At 40.6% G+C, this 23,431-nt stretch overlaps 1 protein-coding gene across 4 annotated transcripts in view; it reads right to left on the bottom strand.

The window, feature by feature from the left end:
- The window catches only part of LOC107657395 (neurabin-1-like), a 52,678-nt gene extending 30,039 nt beyond the window's left edge, over positions 1-22,639 (bottom strand). For all 4 annotated transcript variants that reach the window (XR_001630680.1, XM_016445445.1, XM_016445446.1 and 1 more), the window contains exons 1-2: positions 22,533-22,639; positions 20,168-22,050 (exon numbers count right to left, since the gene is read on the bottom strand). Coding sequence is in view for 3 of the 4 variants with exons in the window: in XM_016445445.1 (XP_016300931.1) it covers positions 20,168-21,919 (1,752 nt within the window). In the remaining variant the exon portion in view is untranslated. The remainder of the gene's footprint in view (positions 1-20,167; positions 22,051-22,532) is intronic.
- Positions 22,640-23,431: the final 792 nt, after the last annotated feature.

Genomic DNA, 23,431 nt, shown 5'->3' with positions numbered 1-23,431 from the left:
CTGTAGCGAATCGATGCATTTTTGTAAGAAAAATAACCATATTTAAAATGTAATAATCACTTTAATCTAGCTTGTACTCACTGTTGTAAACAGAAGCAGCTCCGGGCGGATGACTTAAGACGTCGGCGTTGCGCATGCGCCGCTCAGAAGTGACGCACGCGGAAACGCAGCGGAGAGATCAAAACAAAACAACGGTCACTAATTAGAAGTACAAAACGAGGATTTGTAAATCCGCCCAGAGTTGCTTCCGAGTAGGACTGTTGGCGCAAGCTACTTTAAAGTGATTATTATTATTATTTTTTTTTTTTATGGATGGGCGCTTTTTATTTCACTTCTTTTGGACTGAAGCACTGCAACACCCGCTGAGTGCCATTAAACAGCTTGAAAGATCAAAGACAATTTTTAATATAACTCCAACTGGATTCGTCTGAAAGAAGAAAGTCATATACACCTAGGATGCCTCGGAGGTGAGTGATACACAGCCTAATTTTCATTTTTGGGTGAACTAACCCTTTAATCACAATGCTTCAGTTTTAAGAGTGAAAGAGGGCAATGTAAGAAGTAGCTAAACATTTAATATTTGACAAGTGCATTACCATAGAAATGTTAAACGATCGGCAGTAATACCCTGTGATGCAAACTACTCTCAAATCTTACCGTTTTGAATTCAAAATATATGTGACCTGTGCTGACAAAATAAGTGTGAATGCGCACAGGCTAATTTTGAGCTACAGACCACAACAAAAAAAAGTGAAAAATGACGATTTTGATCGAATTTCAGGTTTTCACAAAAATGAGATCATTAAGCCCTCGTCTAGTAATCCCAAAGCTCCAAATAGTAATTAAACATCTAAAATGATCTTTTTTGTACGTTTTCTGAGAGGAGTACCTTTTTCTCTGCTGGCTTCACGCGCTGCCGCTGACTCGCCTACGAACCATGCACATAAAGGTCCTGATAAATATACACATACTGTATACACAAAATTACAGTATTTAAGAAAATGTGCAGAAGCATGTATAAGATTTGAGGACTATGGAAGTTGATTTTCAGTTATTAACAAATGTGGACGAATAGGGCCCTATTAAATACGTTTTTTTTTTTTCCTTTTAAATCTTTCTAGATTCCATTTTATTATTATTATTTTTTTCCTAGACTCTGATTTAATGGTTAAATTACTTTTATCAATCATTATTAAGCATGTCATATTAATTGAAATCCATCTGCGTTTTCAGAATCACAGAAATCATAGGGCCCTAAACACTTTCCTCACACAAAGTGACTACAGAAGACTATAGGGATCATCATAAAAATTGCATAAAAGTGCTTTTTGATGCATTACTTGATACCTGTCTGGAGTTTTAGAACCCTCTTTTTTTTTTTGGAACACCACACCAGTCTTTCCCTGTTATGTCTCCATTTCTCTCTTCAAAGTTAATAATTACTGTTCAACTTCTTTAATCTAAAAAAAACATTTCTTACACATACAAGCTGGGTGAAGTAAAGCTAACTCAACTCCTGCTCAGGACATACTAACACGCTTGCGTGAGAGGAGGGAACACACACATACTGTATGCATATACTGTATATTAGCCAACAAACCCTACAGGCTGCACACATACGTGAATACAAACAGTAAGAGTCACATTAACACACATGACCACAAAGAAGAAAAAATGCATAGTATAAAAAAAAATAAAAAATTCTAATTGAATGGTGTTTGTTATTGAAACAGTGAGCCAACCATAGAACAATCTAAATAAACACTTAATTGGAATTTGAAAAAAAACATTTTTTACATGGCATGCTTGAACAAATCAATCATAATTTTTGTGCAATAAATGCTATCTAATTAATTATTCCATAAAAATAATGATTGTCCATTTTGTTTTCAGTGTGACATTAATTTGTACACCACTCAAGGAAAGTGTCAATTAGCAGTACAGTAATTAACATAAGCAGTGCACTTCTACATCTTCACCTCAACACCACCGCACACACTCCTGTGAATTTACAACACACAATTCTGATTGAATTCCACCCGTCATAACGGAGCTGATTTAGCAATTAGTGACAACAGGCAATTCATATATGCTACATTCTTTCTGACCAATTTAAACACCCCGTTTGCTGCTGTTTAACATTTGACTGATTGTCAGCACATGTCATGAATGTGACAAAGAAAAGCAGCACTGAACCAGACCCATGCAGCACTTATTAGCCATTCATTCATTCATTCATTCATTCATTCAGGAAGCACATTTAAAAGCAACCCAAGGTTGACCAAATCCACGTAATGAATAAAGTTTCGCTTTTTTTTTTCTTTTCTCTTATTATTAATTTGCTGTGGGCTATACACTCCACCTGGTCAGTATTTTTTAACTCGCTGTAGTTCCAGAAAGTATTTGAATGCATTAAAGTCACTGTATTTAACAAAATATCAAACAAGGTTTATTTGGGAAAAAAAATTCAAATGTTTCTCAAGATGCTAAATAATAATGGTCAAAATTAAGGCAAATTTGAGACACTTTGTGTTTGTAAAATGTTAGTTGATCGTGATGATGAACTACACCTGTGGTTCCTGTGCTAGAACACCTGTGTGAACTTGGAGAACTGACTCATACATTTACTAAAAAAATCACCAAAATAACAGCTGATTCAAAGATAGAGCAAAGATTATGAAGAAACGTGAAGATACTGAAGAAAAAAGACCCTGCAGCATTTGAGGGCAGATGACACACTCATATTATGTATCTAGAGCATAGACTGTACATTCAGTGAGACTGAAGAGTTTAAATACGTCATGGCCACTGTATTATTGTGAAGAGATACAGTTCCTCAAAGAAACAACATGAGAATAGCACATCAATTTCAGATGAATGTGTCAGAAAGATCTTACACACACTGGAGACCAAATCAACCCTGCAGTATAAAAGAAAAAATAGCTAATATTTTTAGTGCCCTATAAAATCTGTTTTATTTTAACCCCAAATTCCTTGTTTAACAATTTAACAATGTATTAAAATTTTAATTATAAAAATGTATTTTTATAAAATAAAATAAAATTGTCTTGTGAAATGCATTTTATTTTATTTATTTATTTATTTTTTTAAATATCTTTTGTCTGTTTTAATTCTTCTGTATTCTGTGTTTTATGATTTAATGGTATATTTTCAATAAATGCAAAAAATGTGACAATTTGATTAATTTGAAATTTATTTTAAAATGTAACAATTTTTTTTTTTTGCGCAAGAAAAAGTGCCACACACAATAGAGGTTTACTGTTCAAATTAAAACACAGACAAAAAAAAATGACATTGCAGTATAATATTCACAGACAGTCCGTATAGTGATTCTTTCATTTATTCATCCCAGTTTTACAAATTCTGTTACATTTTCTGTATAACGTGGAATTCCATTCCATGTTTTCCTCATCGTAAACATCCTAGGGCCCTATGTGATCTCTGGTTTGATCCCTGTTGCTATGAACACAATCCATCTAAAACTGCAGAAGTGAACTGCTACTGATGATGTATCATTTTAAATATGTGCATGCATTTTGCATGGTCACACTTATTATAGCATGATGCATTTCTAAAGCTGCTCAGTTCACTGCCTTCAGAGAAGCAGCTGGAAACTGATTTCAACAAGGAAATGAAACAAGTGTATTATCTTGACTCTCTAACCATGAATATTTAGACGACCCATTTCTGCAGTGCCATCAGACAAACTCCACTTCTCTATCCTAATCCTAGGGTTGTGACTTGGTTACAAAAAAACTGATCTTATACAGATCGCTTGGTCTCTCTGTGCACAGAAGGAAACAACTCAAAGAAGAAGCGCCCTACGTAATGTACAGTGAGCCAGTTTTCTTCAAAACATTTTTTCAGAGCGCGAGCAAGTTGTATTCCTCAGGTGTCGGCTGATGTGTGTCACAGAAACACGAGTATTCCCACGCTAGCGCCACACCTGTGTGTTTGTTCAGACTTTTGTGTAGCTTTGAGGAGAGGCTGCTGAACTTCTTGGAGTGAGTGGAGCGCACGGCAGGTGCACTTCATGATCACACGTGACACACACTAATGCTACAACGCCCCGTCCAGGACACGACAGCACACAAATGCACATTCAAAGACACCTTGTGTTGCTAAATATAACAACAAGACGTGTGTGAGGAGGATGAAGGAAATATCCTTACTCGCCAAGACAAAGAGAAACACTCAGAAACTTGTTCATTAGCACTTTAAGTCCTATTTTATCAACATTAGTTACTTGAATTAATGTTACTTATTTAATTTACTCATTTTTGTTAAAATTGTTGAATGCATTTTATTATTATTATTATTATTATTATCATTATTATTATCATTATTATTATTTTTCATCATCTCAGTTTTTGCTGTACAACTTAACAGTTTTCAACTGGAGGACATTAAGATGTGCAAAAAAGACTTATTTCCATATAGGTTTAGGGATCCAAGCCATTTCTAGAGAGCAAAATACCATAGAAATGTAAGGCTTCTTCACAACAAGAAGAATGTTTGGTGTGAAAATTCGGTGCAATGAACATTTTAATTTGAATAGACGTCTGTTAATGCATCTGTTTAGAATGACAAGCATTTGCATGCCATTGCAATGTTTGTTTGTTTTTTTAAACTAATCTTTTTTCTATTGCACTGTGACAAAAACCCCAATGAGAATCGTGTTATATAAAACTACAATTTGGAGTTTTGGAGTCTAAGTGACAGTAAATAGCATAGAACAAATTCGTTTCGAAACCATTTCTCTCTTGTCTCTGCACTCTCGTATTTCATAAACACTTTTTTTTCCCCACATTTATTTTGTATAGCTCATTTCAAAATACAGCAGCTTTATAGAAAATGCATTGCAAATGCCAGCCGGATATCCTCAATAAACTGAAAAAAAAAACAGACAATTTCAGCTATACCACACATGAATGACCTGCCCAACTCAGTCCGAGCAGCTGAGTCCTCAGCCATCTTCAAGAATCGGCTAAAAACACATCTCTTCCATCTTTATTTGACCCTCTAACTCTAGCACTCTCTATTCCAATTCTATTCTATCTGTTTGCGCTCTATTCATTTACTAACTGCTTGTTTTCTTTAAAAAAAAAAAAAACTAACACTAGCTTCTCTAATCTTTTTGTATTCTATCTATTTGTTTTCTTTTCATTTATTATACAATTAACAAAAGCAAAAAAGGCCTCTAACACTAGCTTGCTCTATTCTTTTTCTATTCTATCCGTTTTCTTTTTATTTATTATATAATCTAAAAAAAACCTTGCTATGTGTGCTGCGTTAAGCTAACTGAGACTTGTCTTAGCACTTGTATATCATTGCTCTTTTGTTGATTTTGATTGCTTCCATTGTCCTCATTTGTAAGTCGTTTTGGATAAAAGTGTCTGCTAAATGACTAAATGTAATGTAATGTTATATGTAATGCTGATGTGTGTGAAATGGAATTTAATTTGGAATTAAAGGGTTAGTTCACCCCAAAATGAAAATTCTGGCATTAATTACTCCTTTTCATGTCGTTTCAAACCCGCAAGACCTTCGTTCATCTTCGGAACACAAATTAAGATATTTTTAATGAAATCTGAGTGCTCTCTGACCCTCCCATAGACAGCAACGTAGCTGCAATGTTCCCAGACCCAGAAACATAGCAAGGACGTCGGTATACTGTTCATGTGACATCAGTTACGAGAATACTTTTTGTGCGCAAAGAAAACAAAAATAACAATTTATTCAACAATTCTTCTCCCTGACTTACCGTCTTCCGGCATTTAGGGGAGTACCACGATGCATGCGCGCGCTAGAACGTAATCAACGTAATCAGCGTTGTTTATGTTCAGGAGAAAACGCACGCATACCGAACGTAAACAACACTGATTACGCACGCGTGCGTCGTGGTACTCTCCAAAATGCCGGAAGACGGTAAGTGTAGTAATAACGATGCGCTATTATTACACTTTATAATTACTTCTTTTGGTTATTGCATGGATAGCCTTTATATCGAACTCTGTGCTGCATGTCTTTCGTTTTAGGTTCACATTACTTTTGTATGAAGACATCTACATTGGCAAAAGTCAATTACACAAATTTTAAAACATAAATATTATGAAATAATATCATCCAGGTGGATGCTGCACACTGGTGGTGGTTGAGGAGAGACCCCCCCCACATGATTGTAAAGCGCTTTGGGTGTACAGCAATACACAATAAAAAAGTGCTATATAAATGCATCATTCATTCATTCATTCATTCATTCAAATAACTGCTTAATTACATGTAACTACTGGAAGCGCCGCCATTTTTCTCTGCTTCCGCGTGAGGTGCAGTGGTCACGTGGTACAAGCCGTAGCTCTCAGAAAACTCCCAGTTCACAAGTTGTAATTACGAGTTCTATGAGGAGTATCTCGTAATTGCGGTAATTACGATATGCCGTGAACGCACCTTTACTACTGGAGCTGCCAGTTTTAAATGATTATTAAACAGCAAGCACAAACTATGCAAAAGCGGCAGTCCTTCCGGTGCACTCAGTGTCTGAATTCACTCACTCGTTTTCATTCACTCCTTCAAGTGAACTATATTAGTGGCCTAATGTAGGGAATAGTGGATGAGGGTATAGGGGGCGATTTCAGATACAGCCCTTGTGTACCACAGCATTTCTGCTTTTCCATGCATGCCACCTACTGTCAAAGCGTGAATTTGCATTTTCATTCAGCCTGTTTGCTGTGTTATCACATTGGTCTGCATAGGCAAATCACTTTCAAAAACTGGACCGAACATCATGGTGGTGTGAACAGGCCTTAAATTTGAAAGTTGTGCCCAAAGTAATTTTCATCAGCACTGATTTGAGTTCTCAAACACAAAGGTCCACTAGGTAGTGTGCACACGCCGAATGTATTAATCTGTGCTCACGATAAATTTTTTACAGCATTCTTTAAAAGCTGTGCATGCTCAACTGAACACAAAACAGCAGAAAATGAAGCACAGTTCTTCAGTGAACTTTAATTTTACACTGCCTACTGTACAAATTATTACCCATATCCACCCATATTTATATTATTTTTGACACTATTGCTATTTTATTTTATTTATTAAAACTGCTCCAATTGCATTATTGCTTTATTGTCATGTCGAAAATGTAAAAAAAAATGCATAAAGCATGCTAGTTCAGAGAATTAAAACAAAGGGAATCAAGGGCAGAGGGGTTCAGAGATTAAACTCCCATGCACTTCAACTACTGCTGTGATTTCAACTATTACAGACACACCTACAGACTTTCAGAGAGAGCATGAGAAACAGACAGACAGACAGACAACTGTTACTCTCCAAATATACTAATCTCACCACATTTAAAAATACACCATACCACCAACAAATGTTTAAAGTATCATCACATACGGCACTATTTGTGGTGTGAGTATTTGAGATGCCTGCAGCTATGAGTTACACACAGACTACTTCATACTATAAACACTCAGTCTGCGGCTTAGTAAAGCTATGCACTAACCTACCTATGTGTCATTAACGCTGTCATCACCTGTTGACTATGTGGTGCTTGTCTGCACTTTACTATGGCACTAGAATTAACATCTCAGATGATCGGATCACAAGTAGTCAGCAGAGATAGAAAACTGTCGACACCTGCTAGTAACAAGAGTCTCACTTGTGAAGGGATTTCGAGGAAATGTGAAGGGAGCCCGTTTAGCAGGAGCGTATGTAACCTTAAACCTGCTGTTTTAAGAACAACAGTCTTTACGATTATGACTGCATATGCAAAGCATGGCAAGACTTCGTCAGTGAAGAAGAATAGCGGGCAAAACCTAAAAGTGAATGACCATCAAGCACTAAGAAGGACTGTGTCCAAACAACTACAGGAGCAAGTGACGACAAACCTCAATATTCACCTTGAAGACCTTGTTCCCACAAAAACCAACCACAGAGAACTTCAACATCCGAACAAATACCGAACAAATCATTCCATTTTTCAGGAAATTCAGACAATAAATGCCGTTTTGGTGCTCCGCGATCATCTCTTCCTCTTTACTACTAGTTTTAATGTGAAATAAACATGAATGAACATCTCATGTAATCGCTCAATCAGTGTTTGAATTCCGGAAAGATGTCAATAAATCAGCTTGTAAACAAAATGTCACGTAGCAGTTCATTTACCTCAGGCAAGTCATCAGCGTCCACAGCTCGTCGTTATTTGCTAGAGAAATGAAGTCTAGGGAAGAGCATTTTGAGAAATATTAGACTATATACTTTATTATATTTTATTTTACCTGTTAGTGATGTCTTGATTATTTAATGTAAGTTTAAATAAATATTTTATAAGTTATGACAGCCACTGTGTAAATGATTATATTTCAACAACAAATAGAAATTGTATAATTTAGAAGTTCAATTTCATGTGCAATTTACATGTTTGCATACACATTTTTTATTTGAGTGTTAATTATTATAGTTAAAAGTAAATAGTAATTGAATTTTGGGCTCTGTTGTTAATTGTAACCTTATAGTAATGTAAAAGGGCTATCTATAGTTTAGAGCAGAATCTGAGGTAGATTTTTTATCCCAAAGAAAATTTTGATTGTAATTGAATTTATTTAAAGAAAAAGCAATTTGTTCAGTAAACCATTGTTTAAGAACCGACCATACCAAACTGTGATGTCAAAACCAAGGTATGTCCTCAACCGTCATGTTTGTGTACCGTTACACCCCTACCTACAACATTACACACCACAGTATACACATTCTTACAGAAAACTGATTCAAAACATTTCTTTGTCCAGTTTCAGGTTTCTAGATGAAGCCTTCTATGACAAACCGGTAGATGAGATTAAAATAACAGACATAAATACACAGTTAATCATTAGTAATTCCTTGGATAATTCACTTAATCCTATCAGCTCTTTGTACATATTTGCCAGAGGCATAACAAGTGGCAGTAATACAGTTTGACAAGCTTAGCAACTGTAACTAAGGGACAGGGCTAGTGTACTGGCCAATCCCAAACCACAGATACCTTATTATGAGTTATTATGACCTTCTGTGGGCAGAACATAAACTGATATTGTCAACCTGGCTCTGCCTAAAGCATGATGGTGTTAGCTATATTTGTGTTTATTTACTGAACATCCAATCACAACAGAGGTATTTACAAATATAATTCTTAAAGGTAAAGTAGCAAAAACTGCCCTGTTAAATCAAAGTCAGAAAGAAGGTGGAAACTAAGTTTAAAAAGTAAAGTACGACTGCTTTTGCTGAAATCTTGAGTCACATTGTAGGTGGACTTCTCAGAAAACAATAAACTGCTAAAAAGGTGCAGAATGTGGCCTTTTGTAGATGACAATGACTTCAGAAGCTGCAGAGACATCTGACAGAAGACAGTGATCAAGGGAGTTATTTCACTCTGTCTGCACGGTCTGCTGAACAAAGAGTGTCTCTCTTTCTCACACTCGGTCTCTCCGTCTCTCTTCCTCTACAGGACAGGCTCAGGTTACCGTGAGACCCTGCCCTGCATCCTCCCTCTCTGGAACACGGGACTTCCTCGACTGAGGCTGGATTGAAACAAAACTCAAGTTGCCAGACTATTGCAAGAGCAGCCAGCAGTTCAGCCGATCAGAGTGGAGATTGCGACTGTCGCTCTTGCCATTTTTGTGTGCAATATGCATCAAACCATCTGTAAACTATATAGAGCTGCCAATGTGTCTTAACCATGTGTGACAATAATTTGAGCTCTCTCTTGCATATTAATGAGTTTCTGTCCTAACCAGCTGCTGCTGTAACAAGAGTTCTGTCTGTCGCATGGTGGTTTCTATGTGCTGGCTGGCTCCGCCTCCAGTGAAGCATCATTGGTGCAAAATTCATGTACAATAAATGGCAAACTTGGCTGTGATTGTTGGGCCCTATGAAATCTTTATTAGACTTATTTTTATTTTAGTTTGATTAATTTTATTTTTTCCCAAGTTACATTTGATTTTTTTTCCCGCTCTCTCATTTTTTAATGTTTCTCATGTTTTCTCGTGTTTTAATGGTTACATTTTAATTTTAGTAAAACAAAAAGCAGGTATAAGTGATTTCAATTAATTAGACAATTTAACAACAACTTATTACAAGTTTAACAAAAATTGTATTTTTAGGGGCCTATGAAATTCAATTTACTTCTACCAAATTCTGTTTTATTTTACTTTTTTCTGGATTTAATTTTAATGGTTTAAATTTTAATAGTCAAAAAGCATGTCTGATTGAATTAATAAAAAGTCATGATTTTCATATTTTATTTAAATTTTTTTATATAACACCATTTTTATTTGAAATATTTTGTCAGACATTTTGTTGTCTGTTTTCCTTTTTCTGGGTTTATAACTACAAAATGGATTATAAAAACATGAAACATTTTAAATTGCAACATTACATATAAAACATTAACACTTTAATCAACCTTTTTAAAATGTAAGATGTTAAATAGTAGTGTTTTTGCATTTTAATATTCACAGACACTAGTCTAAACTGCGATTTGAGAGTACAGCGCCACTTTTGATTTAGCCAAAATGACACATTCTGTGAAATTCCACATTATCCTGTGAATTACATTTGTATGATTGGATTCATAGGGCCCTGTGATTGTGTCTGGTTGTATAGCATTTACACTTTCAGTGTTCACAGGAAACCACTGGTTAAACGTCATTGCACACTGAGTCCGAAATTTTCGTCCGTCATAATAAAATTTGGATCAGGTTCGATTTTCTGCGTTTTTGCATCTGTAGCAAGCATTTTGACAGTGAGGCTGAAAAGATGCATAATCATTAATATACCACAAAAAAACACAGTCCACACACTGCAGCACTATTAAAAGTGAACTTGTAAAATCTTAGAAAACATAAATCCTTTATCAGCAGATAAATCACAGCTGAGTCAAGCTCCAAAAATACTTTCCTGAAGCGGACATACAACAGACTTGTGGTGTAATTTCAATATTTTGAAATGAAGCCATAAAAGATCCATCGCAGCTGAGGACACATTTAATGACTAAATATGAAGGCGGGTGCTGTCAAAGATCATCTCCAAAATATAACTAAACTTTTACAGCGGCCCACAGACCACTGACCAGACCGTCTGCAGTGTGTGTTGATGTTCGCTAGAGCAGTTCACAGGACCACAGCAATGTCTGAATGCTCTGTGTTTATCTGTTAAAGGGGTAGGTCATCCAAAAATGAAAATTCTGTCATAATTTACTCATCCTCATGTTGTTCCAAACACAAGAGGCTTTAGTTCATCTTTGGAACACAGCTGAAGTGGTTTTTCCCTACATTGAAAGTCCACGTAACCAAAACTTTCACATTTCAAAAGGTTCACATAGAGATCCATATGAATATTTTATCTGAAGAGACATAGTTATTTTATATGATGGGCAATTGAGCAGATTTAATTTAGGATTTTAGGACTTTAGTCGGTGAAGCCCGCCAGAGCCCGCCAGAATGGACGGGGCCATCTGGCTATATAAGCAGGCATTTCGCCATAGGATCTCAGGTCAATTCGACTGAAGCGACGACACTGAGTCGTGCAGCGTCATGGCACGGCAAGGAACGCAGTACTCGTTCCCATATCTCAGGGAACCGAAGTTACGAAAGTAACCGAGTACGTTCCCTATCGATACTTCACTCGTACTGCGTCGCTAGACGCTTATGGGGAACCAATACAATCACGCTGTGCCATGAGAGAGAAACGACTGATATGAACTGGCCTTGAGCGAAAAAGGCTCAGAGGGACCAATTATGCGCAGGGTGAGCCCTGCAGGAGGCAAGAGGGCTGAACTCATTGAGGTCAGCCCAGCCTTCAGATAATCGTTCCAACGGTCGTATGTACAGCCTCAGCACTAGTAATAGGGCCAAGAGCGTTCTTGAAGAGTCAGGCAGAGCCTGAGACTTAGACCGCTTAGACAGGTCTGTGCCACCTTAAGCAGATAAAATCCGGGCCTGCAAGGCCGGAACATCCAATTTATAGAACCTGGCAAAGGTGGATGGCGAGGCCCAGCCGGCCGCCGCACAGATGTCTGCCATGGACACACCACTAGAGTCCACGCCCAGGAAGAGGCCACGCCTCTGAAGGCCCAGGGAGGAGTAAGCTAGTGTGATAGCGTCAACTAACCATCGAGAAACCCTCGATGTAAATTCTCAATGCCCTAACTGGCCAGAGAAAGTTAAACTCCTGGTCCTCCTCAGAAGGAGGAAGCGCAGAGAGAGTAATAACCTGGGCTCTAAACGGCGTGTAGAGCACTTTAGGGACATACCCATGTCTTGGCTTTAGGACGACTTTGGAGTCGTTGGGCCCAAACTCAAGACAGACAGGGCTTACCGAGAGAGACTGCAAGTCACCTACTCGCTTAACCGATGCTAGCGCCAGCAGCAGAGTGGTCTTCAGCGACAGTGTTTTTAAGCTCGCAGACTGGAGTGGCTCAAAGGGGGAGCCTTTAAGGGCCCTCAGGACCGTGGGTAGATCCCATGTAGGGACCATGAGGGGCCGGGGCGGATGGAGCCTCCTGGATCCCCTCAGGAAACAGACAACAAGGTTGTTCCGGCCCACCGACTGTCCAGCTATAGGAGCGTGAGAAGCTGCTATAGCTGCCACACAGACTTTGAGCGTGGAAGAGGAGCAGCCCTTCCAACAGCTCTTGTAAGTAGGACAATATCACCGATGTGTCACATGTTATCATCAGGGCAATCAGGGGAAAAGCATATAGGAGGAGGTTGGGCCATTCGTGGGCCAACGCGTCCTCGTTCTTTGAAAAATAAGTTGTCTTTTGAGGCGAAGAGGTCGACCTCTGCCTTGCCAAAGATCTCCCAGATTTTCTGAACCGTCTGTGGGTGGAGCATCCACTCCTCTGAGGAGACGTTGCTCCGAGATAGCATGTCTGCTCCTTGGTTCAGTACGTCAGGTACATGAGCTGCCCTCAATGAATGCAGGTTGAGATGTGCCCATTCCAAGAGGCATTTTACCATTTAAAAAAGGCGTTTCGAGGTGAGCCCGCCTTGGCGATTTATATATGACACCACCGTCATGCTGTCTGATCGGACTAGCACGTGGTGTCCCTTCAGGACTGGCAAGAAGGTCTGAAGAGCTCGACATACTGCTGTCAATTCGAGGCAGTTGATGTGTCCTTGCAGGGGGCCAGTGCTAAAACGAGCCAGTCGTCGAGGTAATTCAGGATATGGATTCCCATCTGTCTGAGAGGACCGCGTCCATGCACTTCATAAAAGTGCGGGGAGCCAGAGAGAGCCCGAAGGGCAGGACCATGTATTGATAAGCCACTCCCTCGAAGGCGAATCTCAAGAATGAGATGTGATGGGGGGGCTATCTGGATGTGAAAGTAAGCATCTTTCAGATCCAGCGAAAAGAACCAGTCCCCTGGGCGGATTTGCGAGAGGATCTGCTTCAGTGTAGTCATTCTGAACGGCCGTTTCATGAGGGCACGGTTCAGGCTTCTGAGTTCGAGGATGGGCCGCAGACCGCCATCCTTTTTGGGGACGAGGAAGTAACGGCTGTAGAACCCTGACTTGCTCTGAGCTGGTGGAACTGTTTCTACGGCTCCTTTTGCCAGCAAATGCTTTACCTCGGCTCGCAGAATGTGAGCGTTCCTGCTGTGCACTGAGGTGGAGACCATGCCGTTGAACCGCGGGGGTCTTCGAGCGTATTGAAGTGAATAACCTCGTTCTATAATCCCCAGAACCCAATGAGACACTCCGGGGATGGCCCACCAGGCCTCGGCCCGTGTGACAAGGGGTTGGATTAATTCGGGTGGTGAGTCGAATTAATGATAACTGGAAGAGGAAATTTGCTTTCTTTTTGAAAATGTTTGTTTTTTATTTTTCTCGCTATCACAGCGGATGTGTGAGGGCACTTTTTGAACGGGCCCGTGATTCACAACAATTTCTGGAACAAACATACTGCCACTGGCAGCCAGAACTGAATGGAGTGCTGGGCACGACAGAGGGCATTTCGGGGGTGGTCCGGCACTTGCGAGACTTTGCCCCTTCCTCTTCCTTTCCAGCGGATCAGGACGATGCCGGGGGCGCAGGGTCCAAGTTCAGCTTGGGCCGGGGTCTTTGGCGCTTTGGAAAGAGATAGCGTCTGGCTGAGCGGGAGCGCTGTCGGGGCTCAGGCTTTTGAGCAGGCTGAGTGGGCGACGGCGCAGCTTTAGCTGGCTGCTGTGCAGGAGCAGGCTTGGGGTGACTGGTGGCTGTTGCAGAGCTGGAGCGTTTCAGCAAGAAGTGTCGCATGGCCTGGGATGACTTCTGAGCCATGGTGAATCGCTCTGCAAATCCCTCGACGGCAGGTCCAAACAGCCCTGTGGGGGAGACCGGGGAGTCGAGGAAGGGAACCTTGTCAGCCTGCTTAATCTCGGTGAGGTTTAGCCATAAGTGGCGCTCCAGCACCACTAGATTGGCCATTGACTTCCCTATGGCCTGCGCTGTGGCCTTGGTAGCCCTTAGAGCCAGGTCTGTAGCGCCGCGCAGCTCCCTGAAAGCTGTGGCATCAGGTCCTGACTCATCCATGGCCTGGAAGAGTTTGGCCTGAAAGACCTGGAGCACAGCCATGTTAGGGCTGAGGCGGCCTGCCCGGCAGAGGAATATGCTCGTCCAGCGAGGGCAGAAGTCATCCTGCAAGGTTTGGAGGGGTGAGCGACCTTCGCTTTCCATCCAATGGCAGTGGGCGGGCAAAGGTGCGTAGCCACTGCCTCGTCGAGAGGAGGCATCCTCTCGTAACCCTTTTCTTCAGCGCCATCCACTGAGGAGAGAGCAGAAGAAGAGTTAGAGCGAAGGCGGGCCGAGTAAGGAGCACGCCACGACTTCGTAAGCTCATTATGGACCTCCGGGAAAAACGTAGACCACTCCAATCCCAGTTCCTCAACTGCCTTAGAGAGGATGCGGAAAAGTTCGGCATCTATCCCTGGCTTAGAGTCACTGGGCTCAGCAGACGATGAAGGGGCAGGGTCAGCAATAGAGCCCGACATCTCCGCATCTGATGCTATTAGAGACATGCTGTCATCTAATAGCTCGTTCTCTATGGTACGGAACGAGACCATGTTGCTCGCATCAGCCGATTGCCACGCTGTTTTTTCCTCACAGATCCCTGGGAGGAAGAAAACGGAAGGGCACGAAGGGAGGATTCTCTCTCTAAAAAGAAAGCGATCCGAGCGCGCAGAGTAGCGAGACTCATGTTCACACAATGTGAACAATCCATCTCGGTCAGAGCGGCTTCCGCATGGGGCTTACCCAAGCATCGTGCCGTCACCATCGTGCAGTGCAATACTGCATGACGTGCAATAACGGCGCAGCATTTGAAACAACGCCGGTGCTCTTTTAGTGAGAAATTCGCTTTTTTAGGTTCACCAGATGGCAGCAGGGGACGAGCTGGCGTCTGCGCTGGTCGCTGAGCAGCTTGAAGACCAGGTGGAGCAGCGAGAGGGCGCAGAAGAGACGGCAGCTTCTATCCGCAGCGAGGCGTTTCTACGGCGAGCATCTTCAAGTCCTGAAGGTCAGCGAAGGGAAGATCGTCGTCGCTGAAGGAGAATTGATCTGAGATCCTATGGCGAAATGCCCGCTTATATAGCCAGATGGCCCCGCCCATTCTGGCGGGCTTCACCGCCATAGGCTCGTGCAGCACCGCTGCAGAGCCATTAGTTCGTTTTATAATCACTGCACGAACCAATGGCTATGCAGTTACACTGTGTTTTCAGTCCTCTGAGAAAAAGTAGTTTTTCCCCATAAGCGTCTAGCGACGCAGTACGAATGAAGTATCGATAGGGAACCTTATTGCTTTGTGCTTGTCAAGCATGTCTGAACATGAGTTTACCATATTTGTTGTGCTCTATGTGTGTTGATCGATGTTTATATGTGAATAAAAGCCTAATTTCAATCTGTTCATCATATCATGTCTCTTCGGAGGATGTGGATTCATATGAATTACATTTACGATGCCTTCATTAACTTTTTGAAGAGTGAATGGACTTTAAATGGAGGGACAGAAATCTGTCAGGCTTCATTTAAAATATCTTCATTTGTGTTTCGAAGATGCATGAAAGTCTGGGTTGGAAATGACATGAAGCTGAGTAAATGATAATTTTAATTTTTGGGTGAACTAACCCTTTAGAGATACCACAAGCTGCTGAAAACTCACAAACTTGGAAGTTACACCAATGAACAATAACATAAATGATCATAATCCTGTGTGATATGACTTTGTACTAAATCCAAAATTTTGTTACTTTACGTGTTAAAAAGGTGCATGATGTTTCATTTTGAGATTTGGCTATTATGCGATTTTTGGCAGTACCTTGCTTTTTGCAACTATTTTAATACATTTAAAAACTCTTCGATATGTGGCGATGCCATTGTCCCATGAACATTGCTTATTGTCAAACTATTTCAAAACAGTAACAGGAGGCACTTCGGTAACTAACATTAACATTAACATGGTTATCATAACGTTCTTATCAAAATGTGGACCTTTTTAAAGTCCCAGAAGTTATGGAAATTAAAAGTGTACAACAATAAATATATGATTTATTGACTGTGTACTGAAAGCAATCAATCAGAGTACACTGAAGACCAACCATACTGCTGCATAATTTTCAGACATACCTCAAAGCAGCAGACCAGTGGACACACACAGAGTTAAGTTCTCCCAAATCAAATCTATAAATCACTCATAGTTGATTTCTGCCCCGTTTAATGACACTCATTACATACTACATTCAACTACGCATGCCAGTTACAACAAATGCCTTGTAAACTACAACCAGAGGATAAAATCTCTTTCACTCTGATGTAGGAACCAGACAGATCTCCTGTTTCCTGCCTCAAATGCACCAGAGATGCAGCTTGCCAGGTCTTTATCATGTTTCATTTATACAGCTTCACCAAACCTGTTCATTAAAAACTCCGACCAGTCATGTGGGAAGCGTTTGAATACCCAGTTATGAACCCACATTCACAGCAACAATGCAACAACTCTTTAGCTCAACATGTTAAGACCGAGATGAAACACAATGGTGGAAAAATACCTGCCTCAAGCCAGGACAAGACCTGTTTACACAGTTACATACCTTCATTTCACAATCACAGAGAAATAAGAGAGGATAAACAGAGAGCAAAAGAGAGTAAGTGTGAGGTGGGTCCTACAAAGGTTGAGACAAAAGGTTCATCATTTATTATCATTAGTCATACATCAGTGACTTTAACATACTAGCATGTTACACAGACATCTAGACCTTCTACAGTGAAGGTAGACACTATACTGAATTTTATGCGGATGAAAACGAGGCTGTGAGGAACGGACTTACATTCTGTACAATGGCAAGCACTCTATGAAGGTTATAAAATCACATGCAATTTTTACAACTCACAAAACTTTGGTTGTGTCTCCTGAAAGTCGCATGTGAACAGTCGGTATCAACTTTCAGACATCAACTTTCTTAGTATGTATTCATTATAAACAATACAACAAGAAAAAAAAATTAATGATAAAAGAATGTGTTTCCCATTAATTTTTTGTAAAACATGTATAGGGTTGCTAGCGACCCAAGGTATATAATAGTATATATAGTATATAATATTTTTCCTGTGCAATAAAAATTAAATATCTGATGACTCAATAAGTGCAATTCACATTTATTCCTCAATGTTTTGTTACTCGATGTGATGTTTCACTCATAATTACCACAGGCATAAAACAAAAAAATATCATCAAATCAGCAAAAACTGAACTGCAATTACTGTATGCAATGAAATATTTGTCACTGTCATTTTATGGTGGATGTGGTGAATAAGCTGCCAGTGATCAAAATACTGATTTTGAAGAAGTTGAAAATGATCGTTTTGAAAATATGCTTGAAATTACAAATATGAGTCAGACGTCGAGTCATCTGCTCAAACTGAACCCCCATCCAAGTTTCAAAAGGTAACGAAATAGGCTTTATTTTATTCTTTTGTAATTGTTATTAAAATATCAGGAGAATTGTACACTATTGCAGCAGTTAGAGATCCATCCGTGTTAGATATATAGATCCAACGCTATCTCACGACCAATTCGTACATATTTTATGAGGTGGCTAATTCGTAGGAATTTGTACGACCTCAACTGTACGATTTTGTACGATTTGTCTAGACCCCAGTGATGGGTAGGTTTAGGGGCGGGGTTAGGTCATTTGTACAAATTCATACGAGTGAGGTCATACGAAATTGTATGAATTAGCCACCTCGTAAAATATGTATGAATTGCCATGAGATCGGGTTGATAAGTCCGGGTTGCTAAAGACTGTAATATATGTAACAATGATTGGCAAAACATTCATGCATTTAAGGTTTAAATATGGTGCTACCCTGATTAAAGGTCTATGGTGGGATCTTTTGCTGGTATGGTTGCCACAAGCCCACAAAATTCCACAGCCTCTGGTTGTAAAACCGCCAAAATTTAAATTCCCCAAAAATGGGATAAACTTGCACAGGTAAGAATGTGTTGGTTTGTGTTTTTAACATGCATTAACTCAATCTGCTACAGGTTTTTAAATTATGGTAACTTTTTAATGTGTTAGCTAATGGCTTCGTATTGTTTTGTGGTGTTAGTTTAGCAAAATCATCTACTTATGTCTATTGTAGACATAGATATTCATACTTGTGTATACCTACAGTTGCAAATGCAGTCAACGTGCTCTCAAGTGTTCACAGACCAGCTTTGACATTTCCAATATGACAGACGGCTTACCTACAGCAGCCCATAGAAACAACCACTAATAAAGCATCTATGCCTACATATCTATGCCAAGAACACCCTAAAAACCACAAGGCAATCACCCAGAACACCGTAGTAACTGCAGTGACAAAAACACTCCTTAGCAATGTAGAGGTTGTTTTTGCACAAGCAGCACCACATTTTCTTCAATCAACAGTTTTGATTAAAAGTTAAGATCTCATGGAGCATTGTACATGTAGGCTACACATGATGAGAGAGACAGAGAGAGATCGAAATGAAGATTGAAGGTGTGTGAAGAAGTTTAGCAACCAAAAACTTTCATTAAATAATGACAATATTAAATAGCCCCATCCCATATCATAATTTTCTACCTTTTTTTAGGCTCAGATATGACCCAGACATGTTGTTCACAGGCTTTGTAAGATTCACTCAATTGGCTTTTTAACTGAAGGCTGTTCTGAGGAGCACTGTACTATCAGCATTGCTTGTAAAACATGGATCTATTCTGTGCCAGCATACTTTTCTGTTCTATTTACCATCCGCATTTCAGGTCAGCCCTCTGTGCCTCAGTGAATCACGTCAACACTATTTCTAAAAATATTCCCCCTTTTCAACCCCCAAACAAATGTTCTGCAATGAGCCTCTCTGTTGCCCAACTGTTGTGAGAGCTTTGACCCCGGGCCTCACAGACAGCTTGAAATGTCCCCAAACCATCTCCTTTCCAAAGCCACAGTGACGTGTCTGAGTGCTCTTAAACCGTAAATTAAGTGTTTTTCTAATAATCAAATTCAAAACAAAAGCAGATTTTGCATTCCAAACCACAGACATGTGAAATGAGACACAGAAGTGAAATGCTGAATTTTCAGCTAACTATCATCTTAAATTGCACGGGGATATATGTAGCAAATAGCCAAAAATACATTGTATGGGTCAAAATTATAGATTTTTCTTTTATGCCAAAAATCATTAGGTTATTAAGTAAAGATCATGTTTCATGAAGATATTTTGTAAATATGTAATTGTAAATATGCATTGCTAAGAACTTCATTTGGACAACTTTAAAGGCAATTTTCTCAATATTTTGATTTTTTTTGCACCCTCAGATTCCAGATTTTCAAATAGTTTTATCTCAGCCAAATATTGTCCGATCCTAACAAACCATACATCAATGAAAAAGCTTATTTATTCAGCTTTCAGATGATATATAAATCTCAATTTTGAAAAATTGACACTTAAGACTGGTTTTGTGGTCCAGGGACACACACACACACACACACACACATATATATACAGATACAGTACATATATATATACATATACAGTACATTTATATACATATACATATATATTTATTTTTATTATTATTTTTTTCCACAATGATATTGCTTACCCGTATCGGCTCAGTGGAGAATCTGATTTTCCTTCTTGGAGGCCCTTCCTCATCCTCAGACAAACCAGGAGCTTCATCATACTTCTCATAGACCTCATCTTCATCCTCCTCATCCTGCTGATCCTGAACCGGTTCCTTATCATCCACAAACGCTGCGTTCTCAAAACTGTAAAACACCGGAGACGTTTTCCCGCATTCATCTGGATCTTCCTGCTCACTCTCCTCATCATCATCTTCATGACAGCTACTCCTCTTTTGGATGATCTCCTCCTCCTCCTCTTCTTCTTCTTGATTTGGTTCCTCTTTCTCCAGCTCTGTTGATACACATGCATCCTTCTCCAGCTGTTTGTCCTCTGTATGGTTTTGAGGTGATGACACCTGCAGAGAGTCAGTCACATCTTTTCTCGGCGCCTCCGATTTAAGTTCCCTTTGCAGCCTCACCTCCTCCAAAAACTCTTCATCGTTCTCCTCGCTTTCTGAAGACTCGTTCTGGACCACTACCAGCTCGGCCCGTACCACTCCTGCACCAGTAGGGTCCAGACATTGTGCGGCGTTCTCTTGATATATGTCCCTAGATGGACTGCGAATTATGTGGTTTTCGCTTTTTGGTTCCTCCGGACTCCAGGGCCGTTTACATATGCTGCTGGCAGAGGGTGAAGCTTTGAGATCTTTCGCAGGAGTACTACTAAGTTGAGGTGGTTCATTTGTCGTGGAGTCTTTCACCGAGTCATTTCCTGATGACGGCGAACGCTTAACCGGGCTTTGAGCATTGGGAGAAAGAGGCTCGCCGGGGCTTCTGCTGGTCGGAGAGGTGGGTTTGTATGAAATCGGGCTGATGGACTTGAACAGAGGGCTGCTGGAGTCGGTTTTAGGCGAGAGTTTGTCAGAGTTTGGGGACGTAGGTTTGTGTGCTGGATCAGCACCAGGCGAGCTGGGTTTTTGGAAACTCCCTCGTAGAGGTGATGGCAGCGAGCGCTCAGTAGGGCTGCTCAGTTTCTCAGGACTTTGCACTGACTCTTCTTTGTCGCCATCCACAATGAAGTTCTCCAACCGCTTGGAAATAGGCCCGGCGTTAAGTGACAGTCTGTTGACCTGTTTCAAGTGCTCAATGTCCCTCCTTTCCTCTGGGGCACTCCTCACGGGTGACGTCGGGCTTTTGATGACACTACTACTGCTATTCTCAGAAGATCCAAAGGACCTCCGGGCCCCACGCCCCTCCTCAGGAACCTTCCCCTGGGACAGGCGAGTAGAAACGCTGTCGGGCCCCGGCCTCTCTGTGCCAGGCTGCTCTTTTACCCCTCTCTCAAATAGCTTTCTGGTAACTGAAAATTTTTCCGCCAGGGCGACTTTATCTATCTCGACTTCCTCTCCCTTTGGAGTTCTGTCTGCGTTTTGCGGCTCTTGGTTGTTGGCGCTACTGAGGCAAGTTTTGTGAGTGCTGACCGGGAATTTGGACACTGGCGATACAGGAGAAGATGCATCTGTTTTGTGAGCCGGTTCCTGACTCTCCGGCGGTTGCTGGCCGTCCATTTGCAGGAAAATGTTCTTTATTTTGTTGACCCGGTTGCCAAACGGCCTCCCTCTGGTGTCCTCCCGGGGGTCGCTGGCTCCATTAGCATAAGAGTTGGCCTCGCTGTCGGATTTGGTGCCATCAAAAGAGCACTTAATGGAGTGGAAGTCCGACTTGTACGCATTTCTATGCGGGGACGCACTCCGCAGGGTGCGTTCACCCTTGCTCTCTGCTCTGATCATTTTCAATGACTTTCAAAGTGTTCAACGTTAAAACTGTATTTTAGGTCCGTGGTCCTGTATCCTCAATCGGACAATGGCATGCGCCCTTCAGGGTCACTCTGATACATTGTATCGAATCCCCCCGCACTCATCTGAAAAGAACAGAAGCAATGCAACATTTTGAACTGAAGCGATGGCGTTTACACTTTAACAAAGCACAAGCATGTAAAACTTGATTCCGGCGCTCTTTTGTTAGAAAGATATAATGTACACACTAACTCGTCTCCTTGATCAAAGAAACTTTTCAACTCGGATCAAAACTTTCCTACAGTGATTTGCAGGCAGATCCATTGGTCTCCGTTAATTCAGGGATCAATACCTGACAGAGTCTCAGCACTTTAAGATACTATTCAAAAACTCAAAACTAGATTAAATAATGTTCTTCAAATAATCAAGAAGAACTACCGCGGTCGGTGTTAAACCTGCCCACAAACCCACTAAAGCTGCTCCAGTGGGACTCGCCGCGGAACAATAGCTCAGCATAAGTTCCAACAAATGATCCAAATAAAGTTTCGGCAATCGAGTTACAAACAATTACAGCTTCTGCAACAATCAAGCCATCTACTTCTCTTACCTCCACGGATATCTCACCGTCCACGGGCGCCGGTTCTTCTGCTCTGTGTAATTTAGGTCCCTAAGCATGTCATTTGTTTCTCCGCCATGGTTCTCCAACGTAGTGCTGTCCGAATCGATTCGAGAATGAATCGTTCGTTTGAGTCCGTTCGTTTTAACGATTCGGTTTAAATGATTCAAGAACCTTCTTGTATGAGAGTGAAACTTTATTGAAACAAATAAACAAGCCACATTTGACACACTTTTCGAGCAGGTATAGAAAAAAATGTATCTGGACAATTAAATAGCTATAGAAAGGGTGTCAAACCGAATGACAAAATCAAACTGGAACACATAAATACGCAATAAATAGAATAGACCTTATTCAGGGTGTATATTCATTGATTCATTTATTTTGTTTGTATTTGTAGTTATTTACTTTGTTTTGAGAATAAACATGAGACTGGGTAAGACATGGGTTGTAATGGGATATCATGCAATTCAACCCAAAAGACCGAAAGTTTATACCTTTCTGGATTTTATATTTAACCAAATTATTATTTAAGATGTGCTTCTGGGAACACTGCTGAGTGCTATGACTGGTGAATCGTTTTATTAGCTGTCTGAAATGAACAGTCCAAACGAATCGATTCGCCAAAAGAATCGAACTTCCCTACGCAACTCCAGTGTCTCTCTTCCCTGTTCAACTACACACACACACACACACACACAGCAACTCCAGCGTCTCTCTTCCCTGTTCAACTACACGCACACACACACACACACACACACACACGCACGCGCGCAACTCCAGCGTCTCTCTTCCCTGTTCAACTACACGCACACACACACAGACACACACACACACACACACACTTCAGACCTGCTCTATCTGGCATTCCAGGGCTGCTATTAAACCCA

The sequence above is a fragment of the Sinocyclocheilus anshuiensis genome, unplaced genomic scaffold (genome assembly GCF_001515605.1).
Source record: "Sinocyclocheilus anshuiensis isolate Anshui unplaced genomic scaffold, SAMN03320099.WGS_v1.1 scaffold355, whole genome shotgun sequence".
NCBI classification, from domain to species: domain Eukaryota; kingdom Metazoa; phylum Chordata; class Actinopteri; order Cypriniformes; family Cyprinidae; genus Sinocyclocheilus; species Sinocyclocheilus anshuiensis.
Note: the sequence above shows the minus strand (reverse complement) of the source record. Positions and strands in the feature narration are given on the sequence as shown.